The 27,857-nt window shown below is 40.3% G+C and overlaps 1 protein-coding gene across 2 annotated transcripts in view; it reads left to right on the forward strand.

The window, feature by feature from the left end:
- The window catches only part of PREX2 (phosphatidylinositol-3,4,5-trisphosphate dependent Rac exchange factor 2), a 302,468-nt gene that overhangs the window by 183,241 nt on the left and 91,370 nt on the right, over positions 1-27,857 (forward strand). For both annotated transcript variants that reach the window (XM_027561133.1, XM_027561132.1), the window contains exons 26-32: positions 2,900-3,079; positions 6,854-6,948; positions 7,806-7,888; positions 8,980-9,070; positions 9,713-9,841; positions 19,182-19,223; positions 24,456-24,673. In XM_027561133.1, the coding sequence (XP_027416934.1) occupies positions 2,900-3,079; positions 6,854-6,948; positions 7,806-7,888; positions 8,980-9,070; positions 9,713-9,841; positions 19,182-19,223; positions 24,456-24,673 (838 nt within the window). The remainder of the gene's footprint in view (positions 1-2,899; positions 3,080-6,853; positions 6,949-7,805; positions 7,889-8,979; positions 9,071-9,712; positions 9,842-19,181; positions 19,224-24,455; positions 24,674-27,857) is intronic.

A 27,857-nucleotide genomic window follows, 5' to 3' on the forward strand; every position in this document is an offset into this window, starting at 1 on the left:
CCCAGAGATCAAACCTGTGTCTCTTACGTCTGCTGCCTTGGTAGGGTTTTTACCACTCACACTTCCTGGGAAGCCCTAGGTGCAATCTACCACATACAAAACTCTTTATCATCAGGAGCATTAGGTGCAGACTGACCAGAAGTGATGCTCAGCTCAGGATGTTCATTCAGAATCAATGGACCTATAAGCTGTCAGAGAGAGCTTAACACTGTATAGGAACACAGGTAAAGGAAAATATATCTGTGAACATAAATATTGAGCTTTAGCCTCTATTTTTGCTTCTAAGAATCTAGGAATTTTGTAAAAAAAAAAAATACAAAACAAAACTCAGTGTCAAAAACACTGTTTTTCTATGCTGTGTTTGTTAGCCTAACACGTGTTCCCACAGGATCAGTACAATCAAGACCTGTTTAAAATGGAAAGCAAATATGTGAACATAATTTGCAGAGCTTTGAAAAAAGTGTTTATACTGAGACCCATGACTTCTCATTTAAAAGATGTTTAAAGCACAGAGGACTCCTCGCAGAATGAGAACTCTGTCATCTCTTCCCTCTTTGGTATTCAGGGTTCATCTGTCTGCCAATGTGCCGTTTGGGTAATTGGAGTTAATCTAATGCTTTAACCTTTGAGGTAGAGGGAGTGAAGAAGTGTACAATCCATCTTAGGAGACATGAAAGTGTCTTTCCAAATAGAAAAAGTGTCTTTAAAATAATTCATAGCTTCACAGAGCCCTGAGCAATCTCATACAACTTTCTCATTCTCCCAAGCTTCTAAAAACTATAAAATGCCAAAATATTATTTAGATACCACCTCGCGGTGAGACTATTTGAAGTTGCAGCCCCAGCTTCCTTCTTTTTTTTTAATTTTTAATTTTCCCCTTCCTCTTTGTAGCCGTGTGATATTCTGTATGGGCTTTCCAGGTGGTACAGCGGTCAAGAACCTGCTTACCAGTGCAGGAGACACGGCTTCAATCCCTGTGTCAGGAAGATCCCCTGGTGGAGGAAATGGCAACCCACTCCAGTATTCTTGTCTGGAAAATTCCATGGACGGAGGTGCCTGGTGGGCTATAGTCCATGGGGTCCCAAAGAGTCGGACACGACTGAGTGACTCAGCATCATTGTCTACACACTATATACTATACAGTTTATTTGCTTATTTGTTTCTTCCCAGTATAATTTAAGCTTCTGGAAGGCAGGGAGTTTTGTTTGTTTTTTAAAATGCTGTATTCACAGCCCCAAGGACAGTGCATGGTACAATAAATGTAATTAATTCATTAGTGAAATCACTTAATAAATATTTGCTTAGTGCACAGCATTGGGCTTGACATTATGGGATATAAATAAGAAGTGTAAGATCTTTTCATGATCTTGAACTAAAATAAATATGACATTGCTACAGAAAGATGGGTGTCAAGATAACGTGCAAATGTACTGTTGGTTAGAACAGCATGTCATTGGTATTTGGTAAAAGAAAAGATGATTGCTGGCTGCAGAAACCATGTCTGGGTCCTTTGTTCAGTTATGGTTTAATTTGTTTTGCAAATTTTACAGCACATCATTTGATAGTAAGGACTAATTCCATTATTGTGTCATTTTGAGTTAGTTTAAGAAGTGATTTACGGCTAAACATTCGAGTTTAGCCTGGCGGAATCAGTTATGTTGTTATTTCTTTGCTGAGTCGTGTCCAACTCTTTGAGACCCCTTAGACTGTAGCCCGCCAGGCTCCTTTATCCACGGGATTCTCCAGGCAAGAATACGGGAGTGAGTTGCCATTTCCTTCTCCAGGTGATCTTCCCAACCCAGGGATCAAACCTGAATCTCCTTCATTGCCAGGCAGATTCTTTACTGCTGAGCCACAACTCAGAGTCCAAATCTAGTTAATTGCCAATTCAGAGTCTGACAGTATGTTTTGGCTTTAAAATTCCAGTGGAAGAGCTTTTCCTTTGGGCAGATTCACAACTGTTTGATGATGTGTGGATTGTGGATGCCCTTGGGGTAGCAGCCCCTGCTGCCTCCTGTCCTCATCTTGTACGTGACTGTATTTAGCATCTTTGGGTCACAAAGGCAGGACTTCTGTTTACACGAGCATGAGAAGGGTTTGCCCATAAGACATTCTCTCAGACAAATAGAGAAAGCCTGGAGGAAACCCAAAGCAGAGGGAGAGGGGTAGATGGGTTTGTATTGTCTGAAGGTAAGTTAGTGAGGAGGTTTTGCCCATTTAGTGTTTGTTTTAATATTTGGCTAGCACTTTAAAGTTTCCCGGTATCTTCACATGGTGATGACAGCGGCTGGGGAGCGGGGTGTGCCCATGGTGAACCAGCACTGTGTTGTATGCATTTCATTCTCACAGCAACCCTGTGGGACACTCTTCTTACTATCCATGTTTCATAGATGTCAAGGAGAACTATCCTGGTTTTGCTAGGATAGCACAGCTAATCCATGGCAGAACCTAGATTTGAATACAACTTTCTCATCCAAGTAGTGTGCTGTTTCTCTTCCTCTGAGAGGAACTTGGCATGACAGGCTTTATATGCAATGGCGGTTTAGCTGCTAAGTCATATCCGACTCTTGCATCCTCATGGACTGCAGCCCCGCCAGGGTCCTCTGTCCATGGGATTTCCCAGGCAAGTATACTGGAATGGGTTGCCGTGCCCTCCTCCAGGGGATTTTCCCCACCCAGGGATTGAACTCAGGTCTCCTGCATTGTGGGTGGATTGTTTACCAACTGAGCCACCAGGGAAGCCGTACTATATGCAATAGGATATTAATTTCAGGGGAAATCTAGAAGAAGCATTCTAGAAATATCTATAAGCCTATCATATTTAATGAGCAAGGTAGTTACTTGTAGCCCCCTGTGTGAAAATGTACACTTATCCTTTCTTTTTTAAATCCCATTGCAGCCTTCTGTCTTCGATAACATATTCTCCTAAATTAGAACGTAAGGCATCCGAGTCCATAGTCCCAACAGACAGTGACAACGAGAAGGGAGAGAGAAACAGCAAACGCGTCTGTTTTAACATGGCCGGAGATGAGCAGGAAGACTCGGGTCATGACACCATCAGCAACAGAGACTCTTACAGGTAAATGCATTCATTCCTGAAACTCTTCTCATCGACCAAGTTGAAGGTGATTCTGTGTTTTCCACAAAGGTCTTGAAAAAAATTTTTGACTGTTGCTTTTATTTATTGTGGTTCAGTTGCCAAGTCATGTCTGACTCTTCACAACCTCAGGGACTGAAGCGTGCCAAGCTTCCCTGCCCCTCATCATCTCCATTCGCCCAACTTCATACGAGATCAGGTGTGTTCAGGGTGGTATGCCTGTACACTGGAGCTTGCCCAACTCATGTCCATTGAATCAGTGATACCATTCAACCATCTCATTCTCTGTCACCCCCTTCTCTTCCTGCCCTCAGTCTTTCCCAGCATCAGGATCTTAACCAATGAGTCAGTTCTTTGCAGGTGGCCAAAGTACTGGAGCTTCCAGCTTCAGCATCAGTCCTTCCAGTGAACATTCAGGGTTGATTTCCTTTAAGAATGACTGGTTTCATCTCCTTGCCTTCCAGAGGACTTCCCATAAAATAACTGCAGCTCTTAAACAACCTCAGACAGCACAGTGAGACATCATAGTCTTTCAAATTCTTCCCTTTTATAATCTGTGTAAATTTTGAAAAACCATTTTTTCCTCCAGCTGAGTGGGTCTAATTTGGGAGATTTTTTATTCTCTTATGGATTGTGTAACATGTACGGCAAATAAGCAAATCGTGCATGTGTTAACAGTTTGGGGGGAATATCTGTTTCTGGTGGCTCAGTGGTAAAGAATCTGCCTGCCAGTCAGGAGGCACTGGTTCAATACCCAGGTTGGCAAGATCCCCTGGAGGAGGAAATGGCAACTCATTCCAATATTCTTGCCTGGAGAACCCTGTGGACAAAGGAGCCTGGCGGGCTATAATCCATGGGGTCACACAGAGTCAGACCCCACTTAGTGACTGAGCAGCAGCAGCTGTTTCTGGTTATTGGACTATTGAGTGAATAGGGGCTCTTTTTGTCTTGTTTCTCCTCTTCCCTTGTGTTTCAAGCTAATTGGACAAATTTCACTCCCTCACTTCTGTGACAAGCTTTGTACATTTTTTCTTCCCTGCCATGCATTCTGTACAATTTTGGTAGGACTGTGGCAACAAAGTCCCAAGAACCAGGTGGTTTGAAGGACAGAACTTTGTATTTATTATCCTAGAGCACTGGAGCTGGAAGTCTAAATGCAGGTGTCAGCAATGTTGTTGCTTTCTGAGAGCTGGGAAGGAAGGCTCTGTACCAGGTCTCTCTTGTTGGCTTGCAGTTGGCTGTCTTCTCCTTCTGTCTCTTCACATCCTTTTCCTTCCAAGTGTGTCTCTGTGTCCACATTTCCTCTTCTTACAAGGACACTGGTCATATTGGACTAGTATTCATGCATGCCTGCTAAGTTGCTTCAGTCGTGTCCGACTCTTTGCGACCCTCTGGAGTGTAGCCTGCCAGCCTCCTCTGTCCATGGGATTCTCCAGGCAAGAATACTGGAGTGGGTTGTCATGCCCTCCTCCAGGGAATTGCCAACCCAGGGATCAAGCCTATGTCTCTTATGTGTCCTACATTTGCAGGCAGGTTCTTTATGACTAGTGCCACTGAGAAGCCCATATTGGACTAGGGTCCCCACTGATGACCTCATTTTAACTTGATTACCTCTGCAATGACCCTCCCTCCAAATAAGGTCATAGTCTGGTACACTGAGTGTTGGACTTCAGCATATGAATCTGAGGAGGGGGCTACAATTCACCCATAACACCTTACCTCCAGACTCCGTTGCCATCTTCTTACCCGACGTTCACACAATGGCTCCTGCAGTGAACTTCATTAATCGAAAGTGCTTTCTCTCCTTTGGGCCCTTGTGTCTTCTGGAACCCCAGGGAAGCCCTGGTAACCTGTCGTGTGTGCTGGGCATGCAGCTTCCGAACCTTCCATTTTATTCACATCAACTGCAGATGATTACTCTCTCACTCTTCTCATTTATTATGCAGTGTTTTACAATTAAAAGTTATTTAGTAATTATTATTAAATCAAAGTTGTTTCATCAGAGATATTTAGCACAAACTCATAGGTTCCATTAAAACATATTTATATATGGTTGTGTCCCTTTGCTGTCCACCTGAAACCATAACCATAAAGAAGGGTGAGCACTGAAGAATTGATGCTTTTGAAATTCGGGTGCTCTTGAGAGTCCTTTGGACTGCAGGAAGATCAAACCAGTAAATCCTAAAGGAAATCAAGCCTGACTATTGCATGGAAGGACTGATGCCAAAGCTGAAGCTCCAGTACTTTGGCCACCTGAATCGAAGAGCCAACTCATTGGAAAAGAACCTGATGCTAGGAAAGATTGAAGGCAGGAGGAGAAGAGGGCAACAGCGGGTGAGATGTTTGGATGGCATCACCGACTCAATGGGCATGAGTTTGAGCAAGCTCTAGGAGATAGTGAAGGACAGCGAAGTGTGGTGTGCTGCAGTCCATGGGTTTGCAGAGTCAGACATGACTTAGCGAGTGAACAACAATACCCCAATACAAAATAAAAAGTTGAAAAAAAAAAGCTTATTTTTACCAGACACATGGGAAAAACAGGATGATTTCAGGTAATTCCTACCACAGTCGTCTGTAGCAAGTTCTGTATTAACTGCTTTTTACATCTAAGAAAGCTGAGACTCACAGGAGTTACATAATTTACCCAGGAAATCAGGTGGCCTGGCTCGCAATTTATTAACCACTCTACAGTTCCAGTTTCTATATGAAAAGGATTTTAATGAGTATGTGAGTTAATTATTTCTAGAAATTTAATAATATAAAAAACAGATTAACCACTTTTACTGTTTCATTTACTTTTTAGCTTCTAAGGAGACCTGTATGCCCTTTAATAAGAACCTGTGGTTTCTCTTCAGTGGGAAATTACAGATCTAAAAATACTTTCTTACCTCAACTTCTAGTTATCAGATAATTAAAGTTACTCTCAAGTTCTCGCTAGAGTAAAAGAAAAGTTACAAATGTATATTTAAAGTTAAATAAGTCTTTTTTACCTATTCTGAAAGGCAAAAAGAATTTTGTCTGCTGCACTATTTCTGAAATCTGAAATCTGTCTTGTGTCCATATTCACACCTCCAGCTTTCTTTCCCTTGGCATTCATCATTATCCAGTACTTACTTGGTGAGACATCCTTGCTGGGCTCTGGAGTGGAGACAAGGCATCATCTTCCTTGAGGGGATGGGAAAGGGCTCAGAATGCAATTAATGAGTTATAATCAAAGTTTGTAGTAAGGATTCATAGGCAGAAATCATGAAACAGGATTTGTCTCTCTTAATAAATCAACTCCAGGTGTATACTATCAAATGGATCATGATAAATTTTAAGTTTGGTTTGACTCCTGTAAATTAACTATGCATTTTACTTTTTTATTCTTTTACAAAAGTATTTATTTATTTGGCTGCATTGGCTCTTACTTCCAGCATGTGGAATCTAATTCCCTGACCAGGGATCAAACCCAGGCCCCCCACATTAACAGTGCAGAGTCTTAGCCACTGGACCACACCAATAACTGTGCATTTTAAAATTAATTCATGATTAGGTTATATAAGAAGAAAATTTGAAATATGATTGAATTTGAAATGTTTTCTTTTAAACTAAGCTAAAATGTGATTTGAGCAAACTTGCCTTTCTCATCAGTTTCTAGAAAGCATATTAACAAATATCACAGTGGCATACTATGTTTATCCAATAAGAAGTGACAGGGAAGCTTTGCCAAACTTTGTCCTTTTGTGGAGATGACACGTGCCTCCTTATTTTCAGTGACTGCAACAGCAACAGGAATTCCGTAGCCTCCTTCACCAGCATCTGCAGCAGCCAGTGCAGCTCCTATTTTCACAGCGATGAAATGGACTCAGGTACGTTTGGTGAAGCCACGTGGACTCTTTGATGCCAGCCCTCTGGGATTAATTTGTTTCCTCCATACACATTTTTTATCTTTGAACAGCCATTCCTGGTGGCCACACAATGGCCTTTGTTTTACATGCCTGAGAAAGTCAGTTTCCCAATCTCTTTATAAACAGTGAATTTTTTGAAAGATGGAAAGAACAAACTGATTTTTATGTTAATAAATGCTGTCTTATGATGTTTCTGTGGTACTACGAAGGGTTTAAACAAATGAATTTAAAAAATAATTGAATACCATAGTGCCTCAGACAGTACTTAGAATATAGGAAGAAGGTATAAAGGGTAGATAGCATTACTATACAGGAAACAAATTTTACCAGGACATTAGACATTGCTGATTGTGTGCAGAGGAGGGACAGGCTTTGAAGACAGCAGGTGCACCTGAGCTCAGGTGGGCGATAGGGAAGGGGGCAATGAGAAAAATACTGCTTGATATAAATGTCTTATACAGTTTTTATTTTGTGTGTATGAAGAACAAAAGACTTTTCATCCAGTTGGGAAATGTCTTAAATTTGAAATATGCTGCTTATCCCAGCTATTCAACCATTAGATAAATGCACCATTTGGAAGAATCATTGACACGGGTACCACAGGGCTCTTTCTGTGAGTCCCTCTGCTTTTACTGCAGCTTCAAAGGAGCGATAATCTAACATCCTAATGTCTATCAAAAAGCTTTGGAATTCTTTTTCTGAACATGAGAACTAACATATGGAATAAGAGCTAGTGTTTAATTATTTTTTCCTTTATTTACTCGAAAATGGTTTGGAATGTTAAACATAAGAGGAATGATTTTTTTTTTAATATCTAGGTGATGAACTTCCCCTAAATGTTCGCATTTCTCGTGATAAACAGGACAAGATACACAGCTGCCTTGAGCATCTTTTCAGCCAGGTACTATTGAGACAATTGTAGGAATTTTTTCCACAGACTGAACTGTCAAAAATCCATTTTCCAGACGTAAAGGAGTTTCAAATTGGAATGGAAAGAACTCATCTGTTTTTCTACCTTGTGTACTTCAGTTTCCAGAGCTTGACATGGGATTCCTTCAGCCATCTGACCCAAAAGATCGTTATGAATGTCAAGTATTTCACAGTCCTTAAAAATCATAAGGGCTTCTCAGGTGGCGCTAGTGGTAAAGAACCCGCTTGCCACTGTAGGAGATGTAAGACCGGTTTGATCCCTGGGTCAGGAAGACCCCCTGGAGGAGGAAATGACAACCCACTCCAGTATTCTTGCCTGGAGAATCCCATGGACAGAGGAGCTAAAGCATTTTACAAACAGGAGTTGTTCTATTTGTTATTTGTTTCTTTGTGGATATTCAGATATTCCCTCATGATTTCTTGTCCAATTTCATTTCCAGTCTCAAGAAGCACAAGATTGTCTTGGTGCTCATGTTGGTGTTTTGCATTTTTTAAAAAATGTATAACCACAACCAAAATCCATAATGTAGAAACTTTGACCACTTTGTAAAGGATTATGAAAACTTTTAGGTGTTTTTTTTTCAATCATTCTGGACCTCTTACTTCTTTTATAAAGTAAATTTGTATTTTGTGTGAATACGTGGTGGGTGTCCCAGGTGGCACAGTGGTAAAGTATCTGCCTGCCAATAAAGGAGAGGCAATCCCTGGGTCGGGAAGATCCCCTGGAGGAGGGCACAGCAACCCACTCCAGTATTCTTGCCTGGAGAATCCCACGGACAGAGGAGCCTGGTGGCTGCAGTCCATGGTGTGGCAGAGTTGGATGCGACTGAGCACATGTATATTGCACATGGATATATGGTAGGGTAGTAAGAGATGCCATTTAAAATGTTATCAGGTGAGTTTATCCCAATATTTTATTCAAAGATAGATTTTGCAGGCAGCATAGGAGCCCCAAAATAATCATTGGTTTCAGAAAAAATGCTAGGAGATTTACTGTTGGAAATGTCTGTTATGTGTTATGAGAAGTTCTGTAACTCCCCCAAATCTCTGCTGTTGTGATAGGTGGATTCCATAACCAATCTCCTGAGAGGCCAAGCAGTCGTGAGGGCCTTTGAGCAAACTAAGTACCTGACACCAGGTCGAGGATTACAAGGTGAGGTTTACAATGTACCTGTTCGAGGCAGTTCGGAAACAAAAGTGGGGGATAATACAGTCATGAGGCAAAAGCTTAGCATGAGAAAAAAAAGGTTCTAGGTGCTAGTTCTGTCGTTCATTTAATACTACTTCTATCTGATAGTCATTGAATATATATAATAAACCAAGGTAGGACCTTTTTTAGAGTTCTTTGAAAATTTAAAATGTTTAAAGCCTATAGAGGGCAGACTGGATGTATTAATTCAAGAAATGTAAGTGTTGAGTTGCTTTTGCTGAAATCAGGCTCAATGCTTGGGTACAGCCCAGTGCTGATGGAAGGGGATTTGGGAATGGGGTTGGGGTGGGGGAGGTGGCCAACAGAATGAGGTCTAGAGCTGCCATTGTCTGCTGTCCGGGTTAGGATGTTGAAATAGAGATTTTCATCTAAATTTCTTCCTTTGTTTAAACCTTTGTGAGAAGATAATAAGGATCTGACTTTGTTTTAGATTTAACAGATTTTCTCCCGTAATAAAGCTACATAAATTGCTACCATGATAATAGACTAAGACCACAGGAATGGAAGGAAGAGGCTTCTGTTGTTTATGGGCTTGTGAACCGGTAAATGGTTGAGACTTAAGAGAGCTTTTCTGTGTTTGTTTAGAGTTTCAGCAGGAAATGGAACCAAAGCTGAGTTGTCCGAAAAGGTTAAGACTTCACATCAAGCAAGATCCTTGGAATCTTCCCAGCAGCGTCCGGAATCTTGCTCAGAACATCAGAAGATTTGTTGAAGGTCAGGATAAAAAGCAAAAAAAAATCCCATGACATGAGCAACACTCATTTAAAACTCCATTAAACCCTCAAATTCAGACATGCCCTGATTACTCTTTGGAGTGTTTCATATTATGAGGAAAATAAAAGGACTGAAAAGGGTGAGAGAAAGCAGAGGAGGGAGAGAAGGAATAAGATGACAAAACCTGTCTTCCAAGGGTCTAGACAACGCAGACTGTATCTCAAAGAATAGTCGTCGGAAATAAAGCAAAGGCTCCGTCTTAGGAAGACGAGTAGAGAATGAGGGAGTTTCATATGTTTTATAATATGGAACTATATCAGAAAAATTTCTAAAGGATTCACAAAATGCTTGAAACTACATTTCATGGAAAGTCTAAAATATCAATTGTGAGTCTGTGAGAATCAAAATAAGGTTGAATCATTAGTTTTTCAGTTTGTCTTTCAGAGGTGTTTGTCTAAGTTGCTTGTTATTTTTAATACTAGCATGAGATGGTCTACTCAGCATCCCATAACTGGTACCACCTCTAATTAGAGATATAAAAAATTTCCAGACAATGCCAGTGAGTTTGGTTGCATATTATAGGGTCAGAGTTGTTAAGGAAAATATTCTGAGAGTTTCCAAAGTGATGATGGTGAGAAAGATGAAATGAGGAATTTGTCTAATTTTTTTTTAAATCTCTAAACCTTTATTAGATCAGATAAAAAAGTAATTATAGAAAAGTTAAGTAACACAATAAATAAATATTTTGGTATCTTACCAAGAAGGCAACTTCTTTAAAAAGATCTGTGGAATTTTACCAAAATTGATCATAAATTAGCCCATAAACACATTTAAAAATTAGAAAAGCTGAATGCTGTGTCTCCATTTACTAATAATTAGTACCTAAAGTTTAAAAGTAACTCATAAATTTGAGAAACACTCTCCTAAAAAACTACTGGGTCAAAAAGAACTATTGGCATGAAATCATATACTATTTTAGAAATTATTTTACTTGAGAATACACAGCAAAATATATTAGCTATGACCAAACAGCACACAGAGAAAAACTTAAAAATCTTAAATGCTTTCCAATTTGTCCAATTTGTCTTAGGGTATAAACTTTCTGCCATAACAGAAAGACTCAAAAATACAACAGCCAAAATTAGAGACTTTTCTTTTTCCTGTCCCTGTGTGGGGTACAGGGAGAGGCGTGTGTCACAAGATCATTCAGGAACCCAGGCTGGCTCCATCAACTTCCACGTGGCTTCCATCTCTGGACCGACATAGTCTGCTATGCCTGATGTTACACCTTAGCCAGCAGGAAAGGAAAAGAGAAAATCTAGGTTAATCGGCTTGTCCTTAATGAGGTAACCTTAAACACATCACCAGTCACCTCTCCTTAGTCCAAAGCCACACCCTGCTGCAAGAGAAGCAGAGAAATGTTGATTTTAGAAGGACAGCCATGTATGTGCTCAGGCAAAATCTAGGAGTTCTACTCCTAAAAGCAAGAACAGATTCTAAGGGACACTGGAATATCTTCCACATAGTCTTATCAGTTAAAAAAAAATGAAAAGAACAATAAAAGAAAACCAAGAGTGGATTGTTCATAATTACTTCATTCAGCTGGATTCTTCTTAGTGCCAAAGATATTATCAATTAAAGAAATTAAAAAGATATGTCAATGAATTCCAAGGATGCTAGGGTCCCATTCCAATAAATCAAATCATAGGTTAACTAAACTGATTTATCTACTCTCTTTTCGTGTTTAAGGATATTTAACTCATGTATTATTATTTATATTGTGTATACTGGTTTATCTAAATGGAATTTTGGGGTCAACTCAGCCTTATACAGAGGTCTTCTAACATTAGACAGAAGTTAACCTTTTGTTGGGCTTCCCTCATAGCTCAGTTGGTAAAGAATCTGTCTGCAATGCAGGAGACCTGGGTTCGATTCCTGAGTTGGGAAGATCCCCTAGAGAAGGAAATGGCGACCACTCTAGTACTCTTGCCTGGAGAATCCCATGGACAGAGGAGCCTGGCAGGCTGCTGTCCATGGGGTCACAAGAGCTGGACACGACTTAGCAACTAAACCACCACCAATAACCTGTTGTTAGTAAAATAACATTCAAATTTTTGGAATTTTTTCAAAACAACATTTTTGAGATATAGTTTATATACAATAAAATATGTACATTTTTAGTGTACATTTCAGTGAATTTTATAAACACATATATAGCCATATAATCACCACCACAGTCAGGATATAGAACACAGGGACCAAACCAAAAGGTCCCCTTGTGCCTCATCCAAGTCAATCACACTCCAGTTTAAGTTAAGGAAAATGTTCTGAGAGTTTACAAAGTGATGATGGTGAGAAAGATGAAATGAGGAATTTGTCTAATTTTTGGAATCTCCAATTAGTGGTTTTCTGCCCAGTATTAGACCAGTGCTTGGCAATGTCCGGAGACATTTTCCCGTTGTCACAATCATGGGGCATCTGGTAGGTAGAGGCTAGGGATGCTGCTAAACATCTTACAAGGCACCAGATAGTCTCTCTCATCAAAGAATTATTTGGTCTAAAATATCCTTCGGACTAACGTGGAGAAACCTGCATAATACATATTATGCTTGTATGTAAATTTATATTCCTCAGTCATTCATATGTCATTTGAATGTGGTAAATAGTAATCAGCTGAAGTAACAGTACATCATAACCCACTTTTTAACCCACCACTGCCATTTTAAATATTTTTTACTCTTTTGGCCACTTTGCACAGCATGTGGGATCTTATTTCCCTGAACAGGGATTGAACTCAGGCCCCTGTATTGGAAGCATGAAGCCCTAACCACTGGACCACCAGGGAAGTCCCTCACTACTATTTTTTTAGGATAAATTATTCTACATTTATCCTAAAATTAAGGGGGCTTCCCTAGTGGTAAAGAATCCACCTGTAATGCAGGAGATGTGGGTTCAATCCCTGGGTCGGGAACATCCCTGGAGAAGGACCTGGCAACCCACTCCAGTATTCTTGCCTGGAGAATCCTGTGGACAGAGGAGCCTGGCAGGTTATAGTCCATAGCGTCACAGAGAGTCGGACACCACTGAAGTGACTCAGCTTGCAGGCACACAGAGAGAGTTACACACTTTGTTGACACAAGAAAGTTCTTAAACCCTATAGGGTATAAGCCTGTGATGTCATTCATTCGTGCCTCAGTTTCTTCATTTACTAAATGATATGAATGGTGTAAATGTTCTGTGATTACCAAGTTTTCTGCCTAGAAATACACTCAAGTATAACATCTTAGATATTCTTTAGAGATCAATAGATAAGAAATTTTTACACATATGGAAAACTCCAAATAAATCACAGCTATTCCATCATATGATGAAATCTTTTATCCTTCACAGCTGGATTTCTTGGCTATAGTTTTATTTTATAGCTACATACACATTATAACATCACATTCAATCAGAAGTCTGAATTTAAACCCCCCCCAAATAACGAATAGCCAAAATGACAAATATATTTTTAAAAGCTTCAAGGAATTTAAGCATATATATTACTGTTGTGTACTCAGTCATTCCATTGTTTTCAGCTCTTTGTGACCCCTTGGACTGTAGCCCACCAGGCTCCTCTGTCTATGGGATTCTCTGGGCAAGAATACTGGAGTGGGTTGCCATTTTCCTCCTCCAGGGAATCTTTGAAACCCAGGGATCGAACTGGGTTCGATCACCTGCATTGGCAGGCAGATTCTTTACCACTGAGCCACCTGGGAAGTCCATACTTTGCTGAGTAAAAAGTAGACTTCCACTGACTAGATACCAGTATCACAACACTCCTAAAAGCTATCATTTGTGAATCTAAATGCAGTTGTTCTCATCAGTTTTGAGTTTTCCTGTATACATTATATTTGCTTTTAGAGTAAATGCAGTATCAATTACTTTTGGGGGGGTAAGAGCTGTGATTGTCACCATATTAAGGAGTCTTTAAAAACAGTTAATCAGTAGTTCAGCTCAGTGAACCATCAAGGGAGAGGGCAAGCTGCCATTTCCTGGTGGTCTGTGTAGTGTCCAGTCCTGTTCTATGGGGTGGAAGCAGCTGCACTGGGATCCTTGTAATCAGCTGCTTGTTCTGTGGGTGGACTCAGAACTAACCTCACCGGTTCACCATGGATTCATCCTGTTCAATTTAAAGACATTTTCATTCTATTTCCCAAACTGTCCTTCTGTAAAGAATGATTTAATGGAAGGTCAGGTCTGGGCTGGAAATTAACTTAGTGCTACCTTGCCAGAATGTTCTGGTGTGCATGTGTAGCTGATGTTCCTGTAGAGGAGGAAAAAACATCTTTTTCCATTTACCCTCCTAGGTTCTCTGCCTGGAGCCTTGTAAATTAGACTGACAAAAACCAAATGAACAGGAGAAAAGCATATAACTTCATTTAATATAAGTTTCACATGGACACTGGAGCCTTTATAAGGAAATGAAGACCAGAAGAAAAGATTAAATCTGCATCTTTTCATACTAGGTTTGAAGGCTTCCCTGGTGGCTCAGCTGGTACAGAATCTGCCTGCAATGCGGGAGACCTGGGTTCGATCCCTGGGTTGGGAAGATCCCCTGGAGAAGGGAAAGGCTACCCACTCCAGTATTCTGGCCTGGAGAATTCCATGGACTGTATAGTCCATGGGGTCGCAAAGAGTCGGACACGACTGAGCGACTTTCACTTTCAGAAAGTCCTAGGAAATTGTTACAGGACCAAAGGGTATGTGCTAAGTGTAGTAAAACTGGTGGCAAGGCCTGCTCTTTTGGCATCCCTCCCTCTTTGGAGATAAACATATCTCTTTCCTCTAGGTATAGCTCTCCTGAGCATCTTATGATCTGCTTCGGGGGGAAATGTGGGGGTCAGGGAGTCCTTCCTTTCCCCACTGTTTCTCAGAGTCCTTCAACTTAAAATATGAATAACTCAGTATTCCAAAGTGCCATATTTGAGGGTAGCATGTTCTGAACACCATCATGCCTTCATCTCTGATTTAAGAATATCCTAGCAAATATATACCAAATATGATACCAGAATGTAAGTCTATGGTCTTTATGTAGGAAGGACTGTTCCAGTGCCATTAATATGCATACCATTCACTCATAGCCTGTAAACTGAGGGCAGAGGAGAGCAGAGGAAATAACGGACTAGATGGGGACAGAGTCATAGGATGGTGTCACTAAGATTATGTCTGTCTCCTATCCCTCAGCTAAGTTATGGAATCATAGTATCAGCTAATTGAAGGTAATTTGTGTGGTTAGCCCACTGTGGTATTTTTTTAGAATAAAAAAATATATATATCTTTGGTCTTCATCCTCTTTCCTGGCACAGAGAGATATAAAAGCTTCGGAATTTCCCGTGCTGAGAGGGCAAAGCTGTCTTTTGTTCTGTTAATGAGGTGACTTTGGAAAGGGTTGGAGAGTTTCTGGGTTGGTGAACTTCGGCTTTTCAGGTGGCTCAGTGGTAAAGAATCCTCCTGCCACTGCAGGAGACGAGACGTAGGAGACTTGGGTTTGATTCCTGGATACAAAATAGCCCCTAGAGAAGGAAATGGCAACCCAGTCCAAGTTTCTTGCCTGGGAAGGTCCCTGGACAGAGTGGCCTGGCGGGCTACAGTTCATGGGGTCACAAAGAGTCAGTCATGACTGAGAGACTGTTGTGTGAACTTGTGTTGGTGTCTGGAACTCTGCTCTTACCCATCCATGCCTTGCCTGTGCATCTCTTACGTCTGGCTGTTCCTGAATTATGTCCTTTTATAATAGACTGCTAATCTAGTCAGAAAATGTTTCTCTGACTTCTGTGAGGTGTTTTAGCTAATTAATTGAACCCAAGGAGGGGATCACTGGAACCTCTAGTCTGTATCCAGTTGATCAGAAGAAGCACAGACGACAGCCTGGACTTGTAAATGGTGTCTGAAGTGGGGGTGGGGTGCAGTCCCGTGAGGGGTGAGACCTTATACCGTGATATCTGTCACTATATCCAGGTAGATGGTGTCAGAATTAAATTGAATTGTAGGGCACCCAGCTGGGGTTGGAGAATTGCTTGGTGGTGTGGGGAAGAATACCCGTCCAAATTGCGTCCACTGTCACCTTAAATTCAAATGTCTGTTAGTGACATATCGGAGAAGGCCATGGCACCCCACTCCAGTACTCTTGCCTGGAAAATCCCATGGACGGAGGAGCCTGATAGGCTGCAGTCCATGGGGTTGCCAAGAGTTGGACACGACTGAGCGACTTCACTTTCATGCATTGGAGAAGGAAATGGCAACCCACTCCAGTGTTCTTGCCTGGAGAATCTCAGGGACGGGGGAGCCTGGTGGGCTGCTGTCTCTGGGGTCACACAGAGTCGGACACGACTGAAGTGACTTAGCATAGCATAGTGACATATCATACCTTTGCTGCCTACCTACCAAAATTATACTCTTTGAAAGCTCTCATTTTTCCAGCAGTACTTTTTTCATTTTTTTTCTCTGCCTTTGTCCTAATATCCTAAAGAGCTGCTGCTTTTTTCTTTTTAACTCAAAATTCTCTTCAGTTTTTCCATTTTTCTTCATATTTCAGTTAATGAGACATTTTCTGGCTAATTCCCCTTTTAATTCATCTGATTGAATTCATCTTTTCTGGTCCATATAAGTCCTTACCAGATTCATTCTCCTAAAATATCATGTTCAGTCCCCTGCCTCAGAGCCTTAGAGTGATTTTATCTTAGATCAATCTAAACTCATCAATCTGATTTGGAAGCCATTTTTCACTGGGGTTTTCCAATTGGATCCCAATTGCAATCTCTTAAAGTTGTAATAAAATCTTTCCTTTGCTAGATTGTTGAATGTTTGGCTTTTTTTTCCCCTACTCTATTGCCTTGCTAGCACTTTTCCCACTCTTAGGATATGTACTTCTCCCCTGACAATTAATTTTGAATGTTTAAAATTTTGAGACTCTCAAAAAAATTCTATACCGGGAGTTCCCGTGATGCCCCACGCGGCTGCAATGATTGGTTAAGCGCCTTGCCTTTAGGGTGTGGACGCGCTCCTGAGCAATCGTGGCTGAGCAGGGAGTGCGCGCGCGTGCGCGGGGCCGCGACTGGGCCCGGCTCGAGCCCGCTGGGCACGCGGGGGCGCGCACGTCGCTCCCCAATTAAAAAAAAAAAAAAAAATTCTATACCAACTTTAGCCAGATTCAAGTCACAATAATAAAAGTGCTTCATCAGTACAGAGCACTTTAAATAATTTTCCAAGCCTTTTGATATATATTCCCATGTGTTTCACTTCCCTTGTGGCTCAGATGGTAAAGAATCCGCCTGCAGTGCGGGAGACCTGGGTCCCATCACATCCCTGGGTTGGAAAGATCCCCTGGAGGAGGGCATGGCAACCCATTCCAGTATTCTTGCCTGGAGAATCCCCATGGATAGAGGAGCCTGGTGGGCTGCAGTCCCTGGGGTCTCAAAGAGTTGGACATGACTGAGCGACTAAGCACAGCACCATGTGTTTTTTTATGCACAGTACTATAAACTAGTCAACATAGATGTTATCTTAGGAATGAGCAAGATGAGACCCAAAGTAGATTAACACTTTACTAAAAATGGTAAAGTTCGTGTATAATAGATGGGACTCCTGACTCAGTCCAGTGTACTTTTCTGCCTCTGAAATCCATTTGTCCTTGTGTCTCTCTTGTAAAATTTAATGTCCTCTGGTATTTCCTGCATTTCTTATCTGTTAATTTTGTTGCTCTGATTATTCTGTGAATTTATTTAGAATAGGATGCCACCTAACCTTTTTTATTTTCCATAATCTTGGGCACATAAAGGAACTCCTTATGTTTAATATTTTCCTACTGCAAGCAAACTATCTACCAATTGGAAGCAAATGAGTGCACAGCTGATTGGGTACACAGCAATGAGTGTGACGTTAACACACATCATTTATCGGATATCTGTGGTTGGTCCTGTGTGGGGATGGGGTGAGAAGAAGAATATTTGGAAATATTTAGTATTTTTCAGCCCTTTAGGGCAGTATTTTGACCTAAAGATAGGCGAGGAACAATATATACATGTGTTTCTAATATGTAATACACAGTATGTAATGTGCTTAGTTGTTCAGTCATGTCCGACTTTTTGCAACCCTGTGGACTGCAGCCCACCAGGCTCTTCTGTCCATGGAATTTTTCAGAATACTGGAGTGGGTTGCCATTTCCTCCTGCAGGGGATCTTCCTAACCCAAGGATTGAACCCATGTCTCCTGTGTCATCTGCATTAGCAGGCAGATTCTTTACTACTGAGCCATAGTTTATAATATAATATTTATTAATGCATATTTATATCAGTGATCAGTCGCTCAGTCGTGTCCAACTCCTTACAAGCCCATGGACTGCAGCACACCAGGCTTCCCTGTCCATCACCAACTCCCAGAGCTTGCTCAAATTCATGTGCATCAAGTCGGTGATGCCATCCAACCATCTCATCCTCTCTCATCCCCTCCTCCTGCTGCCTTCAATCTTTCCCAGCATCAGGGTCTTTTCCAATGAGTCAGTTCTTCACATCAGGTGGCCAAAATACTGGAGCTTCAGCTTCAGCAACAGTCCTTCCAATGAGTATTCAGGACTGATTTCCTTTAGGATGGACAGGTTGGATCTCCTTGCAGGCCAAGGGACTCTCAAGAGTCTTCTCCAATACCTCAATTCAAAAGCATCAATTCTTCAGTGCTCAGCTGTACTATATTATATATATTCTTTATATACTGTATGGAAAGTGGAAGTGTTGGTCACTCAGTCACGTCCGACTCTTTGTGACCCCATGGACTGTAGCATTCTAGGCTCTTCTGTCCATGGAATTCTCCATACAAGAATATTAGAGTGGATTGTCATTCCCTTCTCCAGAGGATCTTCCCAACCCAGGGATTGAACCTGGGGCCTCCTGCATTGCAAGCAGATTCTTTACCATTGAGTCACCAGAGAAGCTCGAAATATTGTATATATAATCTTTAAAAGTTTAAAAATTTTAAAAAATGCTATTTGACATTTACTGGTCAAGACCATAATAGCTGTAGGCATTTACAGAACATCATGCAAGCTAATGATGACCTACAAAGATAGCAAGATTTGAATGATGTTTCAAGGCTCATATAATTCAGATATGGAAACGATTTTAGGGTCTTGAGCAATAGGTAGAATATATGAAGGTAGATAGGCAAAAATAGCTTGTCAAATGAATGGGATTTTTATTATATTTATATAATGAGTTTGTGCTTATTTTTTACTATACAACTAAAATATGATGTTAGTTGCAGAAAAAGACTGAACAACTGACTGGTATATTTTCTTTCTCTGCAGAGGTAAAGTGTAGGATACTCCTGGCTCTTCTTGAATATTCAGGTAAGAGTTTGCATTATTTTTACTGTTTGAAATTATTACAGTCCACTACCTTAGGTGTCTTATGATATGAAGGGAGTGGCTTCACCTGTTTACAAAATAGATGGAAATATGATCCCTACCTTCTCTAAAGCCTTGCAGAGATTAAAAAAATACTTCTATAGTATTTTATGATAAAGAAATAAAACATGCTCATTTCCAATTACAACTAAATGGCTGAAATGGCTGAAAGCGTATATAAATGTATATTTATACAAAATATGATTTAACAGGAGAAAGGAGCCAGGTTTTGGTAAAGTTCCTTGTACAAATAAGTTTTATTGTGAACCTGTGTCTAATTTTTGTTTATAGTAAGTATGTAGATGGTTCTGATTCAAGGAGAAACAGATTGTACTTTTGATGGGAGGAATCACAATCAGAAATTGGTTTGGAAGGGCATGGACACAGAGAGGGGAAGACTTTGTGACTACTTTACAATCTACCACACTTGGAGAATTTAAATTATAATGAATGGATGAGCCAACTTAAACAAGAGAGCCTTTTTTTTTTTTTTTCCTTCTGATGATTGGTTTTTGCCTTGCTTTTTGACTGAGTAATAATAATAACAAAAGTATGTCATATTTTTTGAACTTTAATAATAACAGCAGAGTTGATGTACCTCATTTTTATGGATTTCACTGTGTTCTCACAGCTACTCTGTGAGAACATTATTGTTGTTTCCACAGTTTTAAAGGTGAAGAAATCTGCATTCAAGCAGAGGAATCATAACTAGTACATGTAGTCAGTCACCACATATTTTGGGGCATCCAGAAGATTAGGCATAAAGATGCCTTATTGGGTGAATTAATAAATAGTAGGTGGCAGTTTTGAAATTGAGACTTAGATCTGCCAGTTCCAGAAGTGGTTTTGTAATGTGTTGCTTTATTTATTAATGTTCAGATGGGTGTTCTTACTTTGATTTAAATTTTGTCTTTTCCTATCATAATTCTCTTTTTTTTTGTTTACTTAATTTCCTGACTCTTTTTTCCTTATTACATTTGAGTGTTACCAAACAGACAAATTACTCCATGTTGTTGGCCACAAAATTATGCTTTTCACTTTAAAAGGGCAGACTGTATCTGCTAAACATTATTCTTAATTGCCTTTTATTTCTGTCTTCGTCTTTCTCTAATCTCTTCTTTTTATTTTGCTTTCTTTTCCCTACAACTTCAGAGGGATTACTTGTGTGTCTAGAAACCTTCTCATTCTTTTTAGATCAGCAAGCTTAAGATGAAACTTGAGCTTTTTAAATAGCCTAGACTAAATGAAGTGTTAATGTTTTTAAACATGTTTGTAGAAGATGAATTTAAGTAGGTTCTCAAATACTGAAATGAAACAAATGGATAGGTATTAATCCGTTTGTTTTGAGTGTGTTCTCACTATATGGGAATTCTTAGTTGGCAAAAAATAATAAGCTGTCCCACACACGTGCAAACAAGACAGAATTCTTTGCTTTTCTTCTTTTACTAGAAGCTGGGAGCAGCTCTTGTGATTCCTGCTGTAGTTCTTACTGATGAAAATGATGAATGAGAATAGCTTTGGTAAAGGATGGACACTTGAATTTTGAGCAGCTGCATAATTAAAAGGAGAAGACCTATATGCTTTTCAGTTCTCTTATTGGGTTTCTTTCTTTATCATGGCATTCCTTCTCTAGTCAGTAATAAACTGAGCACCCGTGTGCCAGGTACCACATTAGATGTTAGGAGAGAAAAAGAATCTCGATAATATCACGTCCGATTTCACCTTGCTATGTGCTTTAAATGTTTTTATTGCATTTATCTTTTTTTTGAAATCTATTACTTTAAGAACATAGAGCCTCCACTCAGCTCCATTTTCTTTTTTAATTTATTTTAATTTCTATTGGAGTATGGTTGCTTTCTCTGATGCTGGGAAAGATGGAGGGCAGAAGGAAAAGAGGGCGTCAGAGGATGAGATGGCTGGAAGGCATCACCTATGCAATGGACATGAACTTGGGCAAACTCCAGGAGATGGTGATGGACAGGGAGGACTGTAGTGCTGCAGTCCATGGGGTCGCAAGGAGTCAGACACAACTGGGCAACTGAACAGCAGCAACATCGTTGCTTTACAGTGTGTGTTAGTTTCTGCTGTGCAGCAAAGTGACTCACTTACACGTATACATATATTCCTTCCTTTTTAGATTTCCTTCCTATTTAGGCCATCACAGAGCACTGAGTAGAGTTCCCTGTGCTCTACAGTGGGTTCTCGTTAGTTATCTATTTTATGCATAGTAGTGTATATATGTCAAGCCCAATCTCCAGCCCCTTCCTGCCTTGGTGTTCATATGTTTGCTCTCTACACCTGAAAAATGGTACAGATGAATCTATTTTCAAAGCAGAAATACATAGAGAACAAACATATTCCATTTATCTTTATCACAGATCCAAGAAGTAGGAGTAGCTCCTATTTTAAAAATAGGAATCTAATACCTAGAATCATACACTTTAAAAATGGTGGAGTGGGTAGTTGAAGGCAGATTATCTGCCTTTGAAGTCCCTGGGCATAAATCACACGATATGCCAACTCCCCCTGGCACTGATGCTGATTGTCCCTTGGGAAAAAAGCATGTAAGCAAACTCTCACAGTGCTAGGTCATTACTCTCCAGCAGGGGGAGACACTTCCAGGCCTGAGGTGGGGCAGAGAAAAGTATACCAGCTTCCTGAAGGAGAGGGGACATTTCACAAGGGGAGGTAATATTTCAGTATTTCAGTAAGTTGACTCTTGAAGAACGATTTCACGTTTGCTGAGTGGAGAGGGAAGAGGGGTGTCCCACAGCCAGAGGGCCCATGAACCAAGAATAACCCTTTTAAGTCAGACTGCTGCTGCTGCTAAGTTGCTTCAGTCATGTCCGACTCTGTGCAACCCCATAGACGGCAGCCCACCAGGCTCCCCCGTCCCTGAGATTCTCCAGGCAAGAACACTGGAGTGGGTTGCCATTTCCTTCTCCAATGCATAAAAGTGAAAAGTGAAAGTGAAGCTGCTCAGTCATTTTTGACTCCTAGCAACCTCATGGACTGCAGCCTACCAGGCTCCTCCATCCATGGGATTTTCCAGGCAAGAGTACAGGAGTGGGGTGCCATTGCCTTCTCTGTTGCTGCTGCTGCTGCTGCTGCATCACTTCAGTTGTGTCTGACTCTCTGCGACCCTATAGACGACAGCCCACCAGGCTCCCCTGTCCCTGGGATTCTCAAGGCAAGAACAATGGAGTGGGTTCCCATTTCCTTCTCCAATGCATGAAAGTGAAAAGTGAAAGTGAAGTCGCTCAATCGTGTCCGACTCTTAGTGACCCCATGGACTGTAGCCCACCAGGCTCCTCCATCCATGGGATTTTTCAGGCAAGAGTACTGGAGTGGGGTGCCATTGCCTTCTCCAGCCTTCTCTGTTAAGTCAGACTAAATTGTCATTTCAAGAAGCCAGAGAATGAATGCATACATTTTCAATTCACTTAATTCAGTTGTTAGTCACTCTGCTGATTCATTATTTTCATTCAGTAAGTATTTGTTGAATATCTACACACTGTTAGAAATTATGTACAACAGAACAGGTGTTTTGCTTTTTTCTTAGTTGAAACTGGGCAAAACTGTTTCCCAGTTTTCCCATTTTATAATGACATGTAAAACACTCTTTTCCATCTATTAGAATGGGGCACATGATATTTAATACTTAAGGGAAATGTCTAACATATGTTGTTGTCAACAGATTGAACCATATGGAATTGCCATATTCAATTATGTTGACCTACCAAAGCAGCAAGTTCATAGAGTTCAACCTAATCAATAAATATTTTTATTATATAATTAACTATTTTTCATATTTAATCTTGTTTCTAATAAAATTTTCAAGAGTAGTCTTTACTAACAGTGAAACTGAGTAACAAGCAGCAATTATGTGCACCTATGCTTTCAGTTCAGTTCAGTTCAGTCGCTCAGTCGTGTCGGACTCTTTGCGACCCCATGAATCGCAACACCAGGCCTCCCTGTCCATCACCAGCTCCCGGAGTTCACTCAAACTCACGTCCATCGAGTCGGTGATGCCATCCAGCCATCTCACCCTCTGTCGCCCCCTTCTCCTCCTGCCCCCAATCCCTCCCCTATGCGTTGGTAGTTATTAAAAGCAGGTGTTTCATGTCTTTGGTTAAACACTTAAAAAAATATGCTTTTTCATCAATAAAGCAAGAAGAACTCACTGCTGAATAAAGGCAGCATGTTTATGTTATACAGTAATTATTGAGAGTGCTTCTTCATTTCAGAAGTTTGCAAGCCCTCAACATGTTCAGAGTACATTTGGGAATATGTTGATTTTTCACCTGTGTTGTTTTTCTAGTACAAGTACTTTTTCAGTGTACAGAGGGTGTGGCTTGGTGTTTATGTTGCTATGTAGTTTGCATACACCCTGTGTCTCAGAGGAGTGAACCCTTTGGGATTGAGTTCTCGGGGCACGGCTGCTTTCCATTTGAGAAACCTGAGGTTCAGAACTGGCAGTTCACAGGGTCAACATACCTTCAAAGGAGGTCAGGCGAAAATCCAGTTAATTGCAGAATAAGTATGCTAGTAAAAGTCGATTTATATTAAAACTGTAAATATCTAATTATGTCCAAAAATATAGGGATTTCTGAACTGGACCTATTGATAGCTTGTGAAATTGAATAGGTGACTTCAGGAGATTCAGATTTGTTTATTGTTTCAAGTAGTCAGACATCAGTACTCTTTCCCCATGTATATTTTATATTAGTATTTGAATAGGCCTAGTAGATAATTTTTTTTTAATTTAGTATTAATAATATTTTGCCAGCACAAACTGAAAAATTGGGCTTTGAATTTCCTTTAGGGAAAGTGTCACACAACAATGCATATTATGTTCTATTACTAAAAAAAAAAAGTGAATAAACCTTATTTTATTTCCTTGGAGTTTGTAAAGCAATTTAGTGATTGGAAAATCAAGTCACAATATCAAGTAAGAAAAAGATCTTAATGTTTCTAACATTTTTTGGTGTTCCATGTTTTGTAAAAAGGATACTTACTGAAAAGTATGTGCTCATGAATAGAGCTTGAATTCACATTTTCCCATGGTGTGAGTTTAGAGAGAGTGAAATAACAGTGAATGCAGATGCTTAATGAACTGGTTTTATTCAACTATGACATTTTGCAAAACCATCTTTACGTTCTCCTGCATCACAGATAGCGAGACTCAGCTCCGAAGAGACATGGTTTTCTGCCAGAGCCTGGTGGCCACCGTCTGTGCCTTCTCCGAGCAGCTCATGGCGGCCTTAAACCAGATGTTTGACAACAGCAAAGAAAACGAGATGGAAACATGGGAGGCCAGCAGAAGGTGGCTGGACCAAATAGCAAATGCAGGAGTTCTTTTTCACTTTCAGTCCCTTCTATCACCAAACTTGGTAAGGAATCACAGTGCCTCCCCTGGCTGGGCCAAATGTAACATACATTGGGACCTAGTCCCAGTAAAAAGTGGTTGTTCATTACTATCCTTCCCTAAAGAATCTGCCTGCGATGCAGGAGACCCTAGTTCCATTCCTGGGTCAGGAAAACCCTCCGAAGTAGGGAATGGCAACCCATTCCAGTAATTTTGCCTAGAGAATTCCATGGACAGAGGAGCCTAGTGGGCTATAGTCCATGGGGTCACAAAGAGTCAGACATGACTGAGTGACTAGCAATTCATTATTATATCTGCAGTCATCCAGCTCTTTTAAAAAGGTATATTTTTCCATGGGCAAATATACTTTTAATAAGTAGGTTGAAGGTATTTCTTCTTTCCTAATTTTTATTTATTCTCAGTGGCTACTAAAAGCTGAGAAAGCCTCCATCTGTTACTAATTCCTGTATCCCTAAGCACCGGCTGAGAAAGGTCAGCAGAGGAAAGAGGGTTTGTCTGTATTGGTTGCTTCTTTCCAGTACAGAAGAAAGAGTCTGCCATGATACCCCGAGCTCCCCCTGAGGTCAATGTTCTGGAAGATGCTCTTAGAAGAGCTCTAATGACTTGCATGCCATACTGTCTGACAATCTGGTTAAAATTTGCATGTGTCAAATGGTTTTATTTCCTTCCTTTGTGTGTGTGTTTGTCCTGTTAAATCTAAGAACATTGCCTTAATTACTGTAAAATATTGTGTGTTTATGCATCAGTGGTCCACAGCAGAGATGAAGAAAGCATCTCAAAAATATTTGAGGAGACTGCGGTGAACTTAGAGCTTTTTCACACATACTTCCTGTGGCTCTGATAGTTGTCATGATGTGTCAAGGCAAATATGTTCATGTTATTTAAACCAAAGGCGCATGTTATATATAATTGTGATTTAAACATGAGGTTCTATTTGTCTTTTAAAGTACACATAGTAAATATAGCTTCCAAGTAACATGATTGAGTTTTTAAATGAATAGATATGAGTTTGCACATCAAAATAATGTTTTTCTTCAGTGGTATTGAGGATAGGGTAATAGCTATACTAGGTCATAAAAAGTTCTGGAATGATAAGATAAGGACATTCATTGAATAAAATTCAATGAAACAGAGTTACATTCTTTTATAAAGACTTTATACACTCCATATGTGTGATTAACTTCTTATTAGGTTGCTAATATAACCAAATAGAAAAGATTTAATTAAAGAAAAATTTTAAAATGTTATTGTTCAGTTGCTTAGTTGTGTCCAACTCTTTGAGACCCCATGGACTGCAGCATGAAAGGCTTTCCTGACTTTCACCAACTCCTGGAGCTTCCTCAAACTCATGTTCATTGAGTCGGTGATGCCATCCAACCATCTCATCCTCTTTCATCCCCTTCTCTTCCTGTCTTCAATCTTCCCCAGCATCAGGGTCTTTTCTAATGAGTCAGCTCTTCACATCAGGTGGCCAAAGTATTGGAGCTTCAACTTCAGCATCAGTCCTTCCAATGAATATTCAGGACTGATTTCCTTTAGGATGGACTGGTTGGATCTCCTTGCAGTGTAATGGACTCTCAAGAGTATTCTCCAACACCACAGTTCAAAAACATCAATTCTTCAGTGCTCAGCTTTCTTTGTAGTCCAACTCTCACATCCATACATGACTACTGGAAAAACCATAGCTTTGACTAGACGGAGCTTTGTTGGCAAAGTAATGTCTCTGCATTTTAATATGCTGTCTCGGTTGTCATAGTTTTTCTTCCAAGAGCGTCTTCTAATTTCATGGCTGCAGTCACCATTTGCAGTGATTCTGGAGCACAAGGAAATATAAAGTCTGTCTCTGTTTCCACTGTTTCCCTATCTATTTGCCATGAAGTGATGGGACCAGAAGCCATGATCTTAGTTTTCTGAATGTTGAGCTTTGAGCCAACTTTTTCACTCTCCTCTTTCACTTTCATCAAGAGGCTCTTCAGTTCCTCTTCACTTTCTGCAATAAGCATGGTGTCTTCTGCATATCTGAGGTTATTGATATTTCTCCCTGCAATCTTGATTCCAGCTTGTGCTTCATCCATCCTGGCATTTCGCATGATGTACTCTGCATATAAATTAAATAATCAGGGTGACAATATACAGCCTTGATGTACTCCTTTCCCAATTTTAAACCAGTCCATTGTTCCATGTCCATTTCTAACTGTTGCTTCTTGACCTGCATACAGTTTCTCAGGAGGCAGGTAAGGTGGTCTGGTATTCCCATTTCTTTCAGTTTTCCAGTTTGTTGTGATCCACACAAAGGCTTTAACGTAGTCAATGAAGTGGAAGTAGATGTTTTTCTGGAATTCTCTTGCTTTTTCTATGATCCAGTGGATGTTGGCAATCTGATTCCTCTGCCTTTTCTAAATCCAGCTTGAACATCTGGAAGTTCTTGGTTCATATACTATTGAAGCCTGGCTTGGAGAATTTTGAGCATTACTTTGCTAGCATGTGAGATGAGTGCAATTGTGTGATACTTTGAGCATTCTTTGGCATTGTCTTTCTTTGGGATTGGAATGAAACCTGACCTTTTCCAGTCCTGTGGCCACTGCTGAGTTTTCCAAATTTGCTGACATATTGACTGTGACACTTTAACAACATCATCTTTTAGGACTTCAGATAGCTCAGCTAGAATTCCATCACCTCCACTAGCTTTGTTTGTAGTGATGCTTCTGAAGGTCCACTTGACTTTGCACCCCAGGATGTCTGGCTCTAGTTGAGTGATCAGACCATCATGGTTATTTGGGTGATTAATATCTTTTTCTATGGTTCTTCTGTGTATTCTTGCCACCTCTTCTTGATATCTTCTGCTTCTATTAGGCCCATACCCTTTTTGTCTTTTATTGTGCCCATCTTTGCATGAAAAGTTCCCTCTTGAAAAGATCTCTAGTCTTTCCCATTCTATTGTTTTCTTCAATTCTTTGCACTGATTACTTTGGAAGACTTTCCTATCTCTCCTTGATATTATTTGGAACTCTGCTTTCAGATGGGTATCTTTCTTTTTCTCCTTTGCCTTTTGCTTCTCTTCTTTTTCTCAGTTATTTGTAAGTCCTCCTCAGACAATCATTTTGCCTTGTTGCATTTCTTTTTCTTGGGGATGGTCTTGATCACCGCCTCCTATACGATGTCATGAACCTCTGTCCATAGTGCTTCAG

The sequence above is a fragment of the Bos indicus x Bos taurus genome, chromosome 14 (assembly GCF_003369695.1).
Source record: "Bos indicus x Bos taurus breed Angus x Brahman F1 hybrid chromosome 14, Bos_hybrid_MaternalHap_v2.0, whole genome shotgun sequence".
Taxonomy (NCBI): Eukaryota; Metazoa; Chordata; class Mammalia; order Artiodactyla; family Bovidae; genus Bos; species Bos indicus x Bos taurus.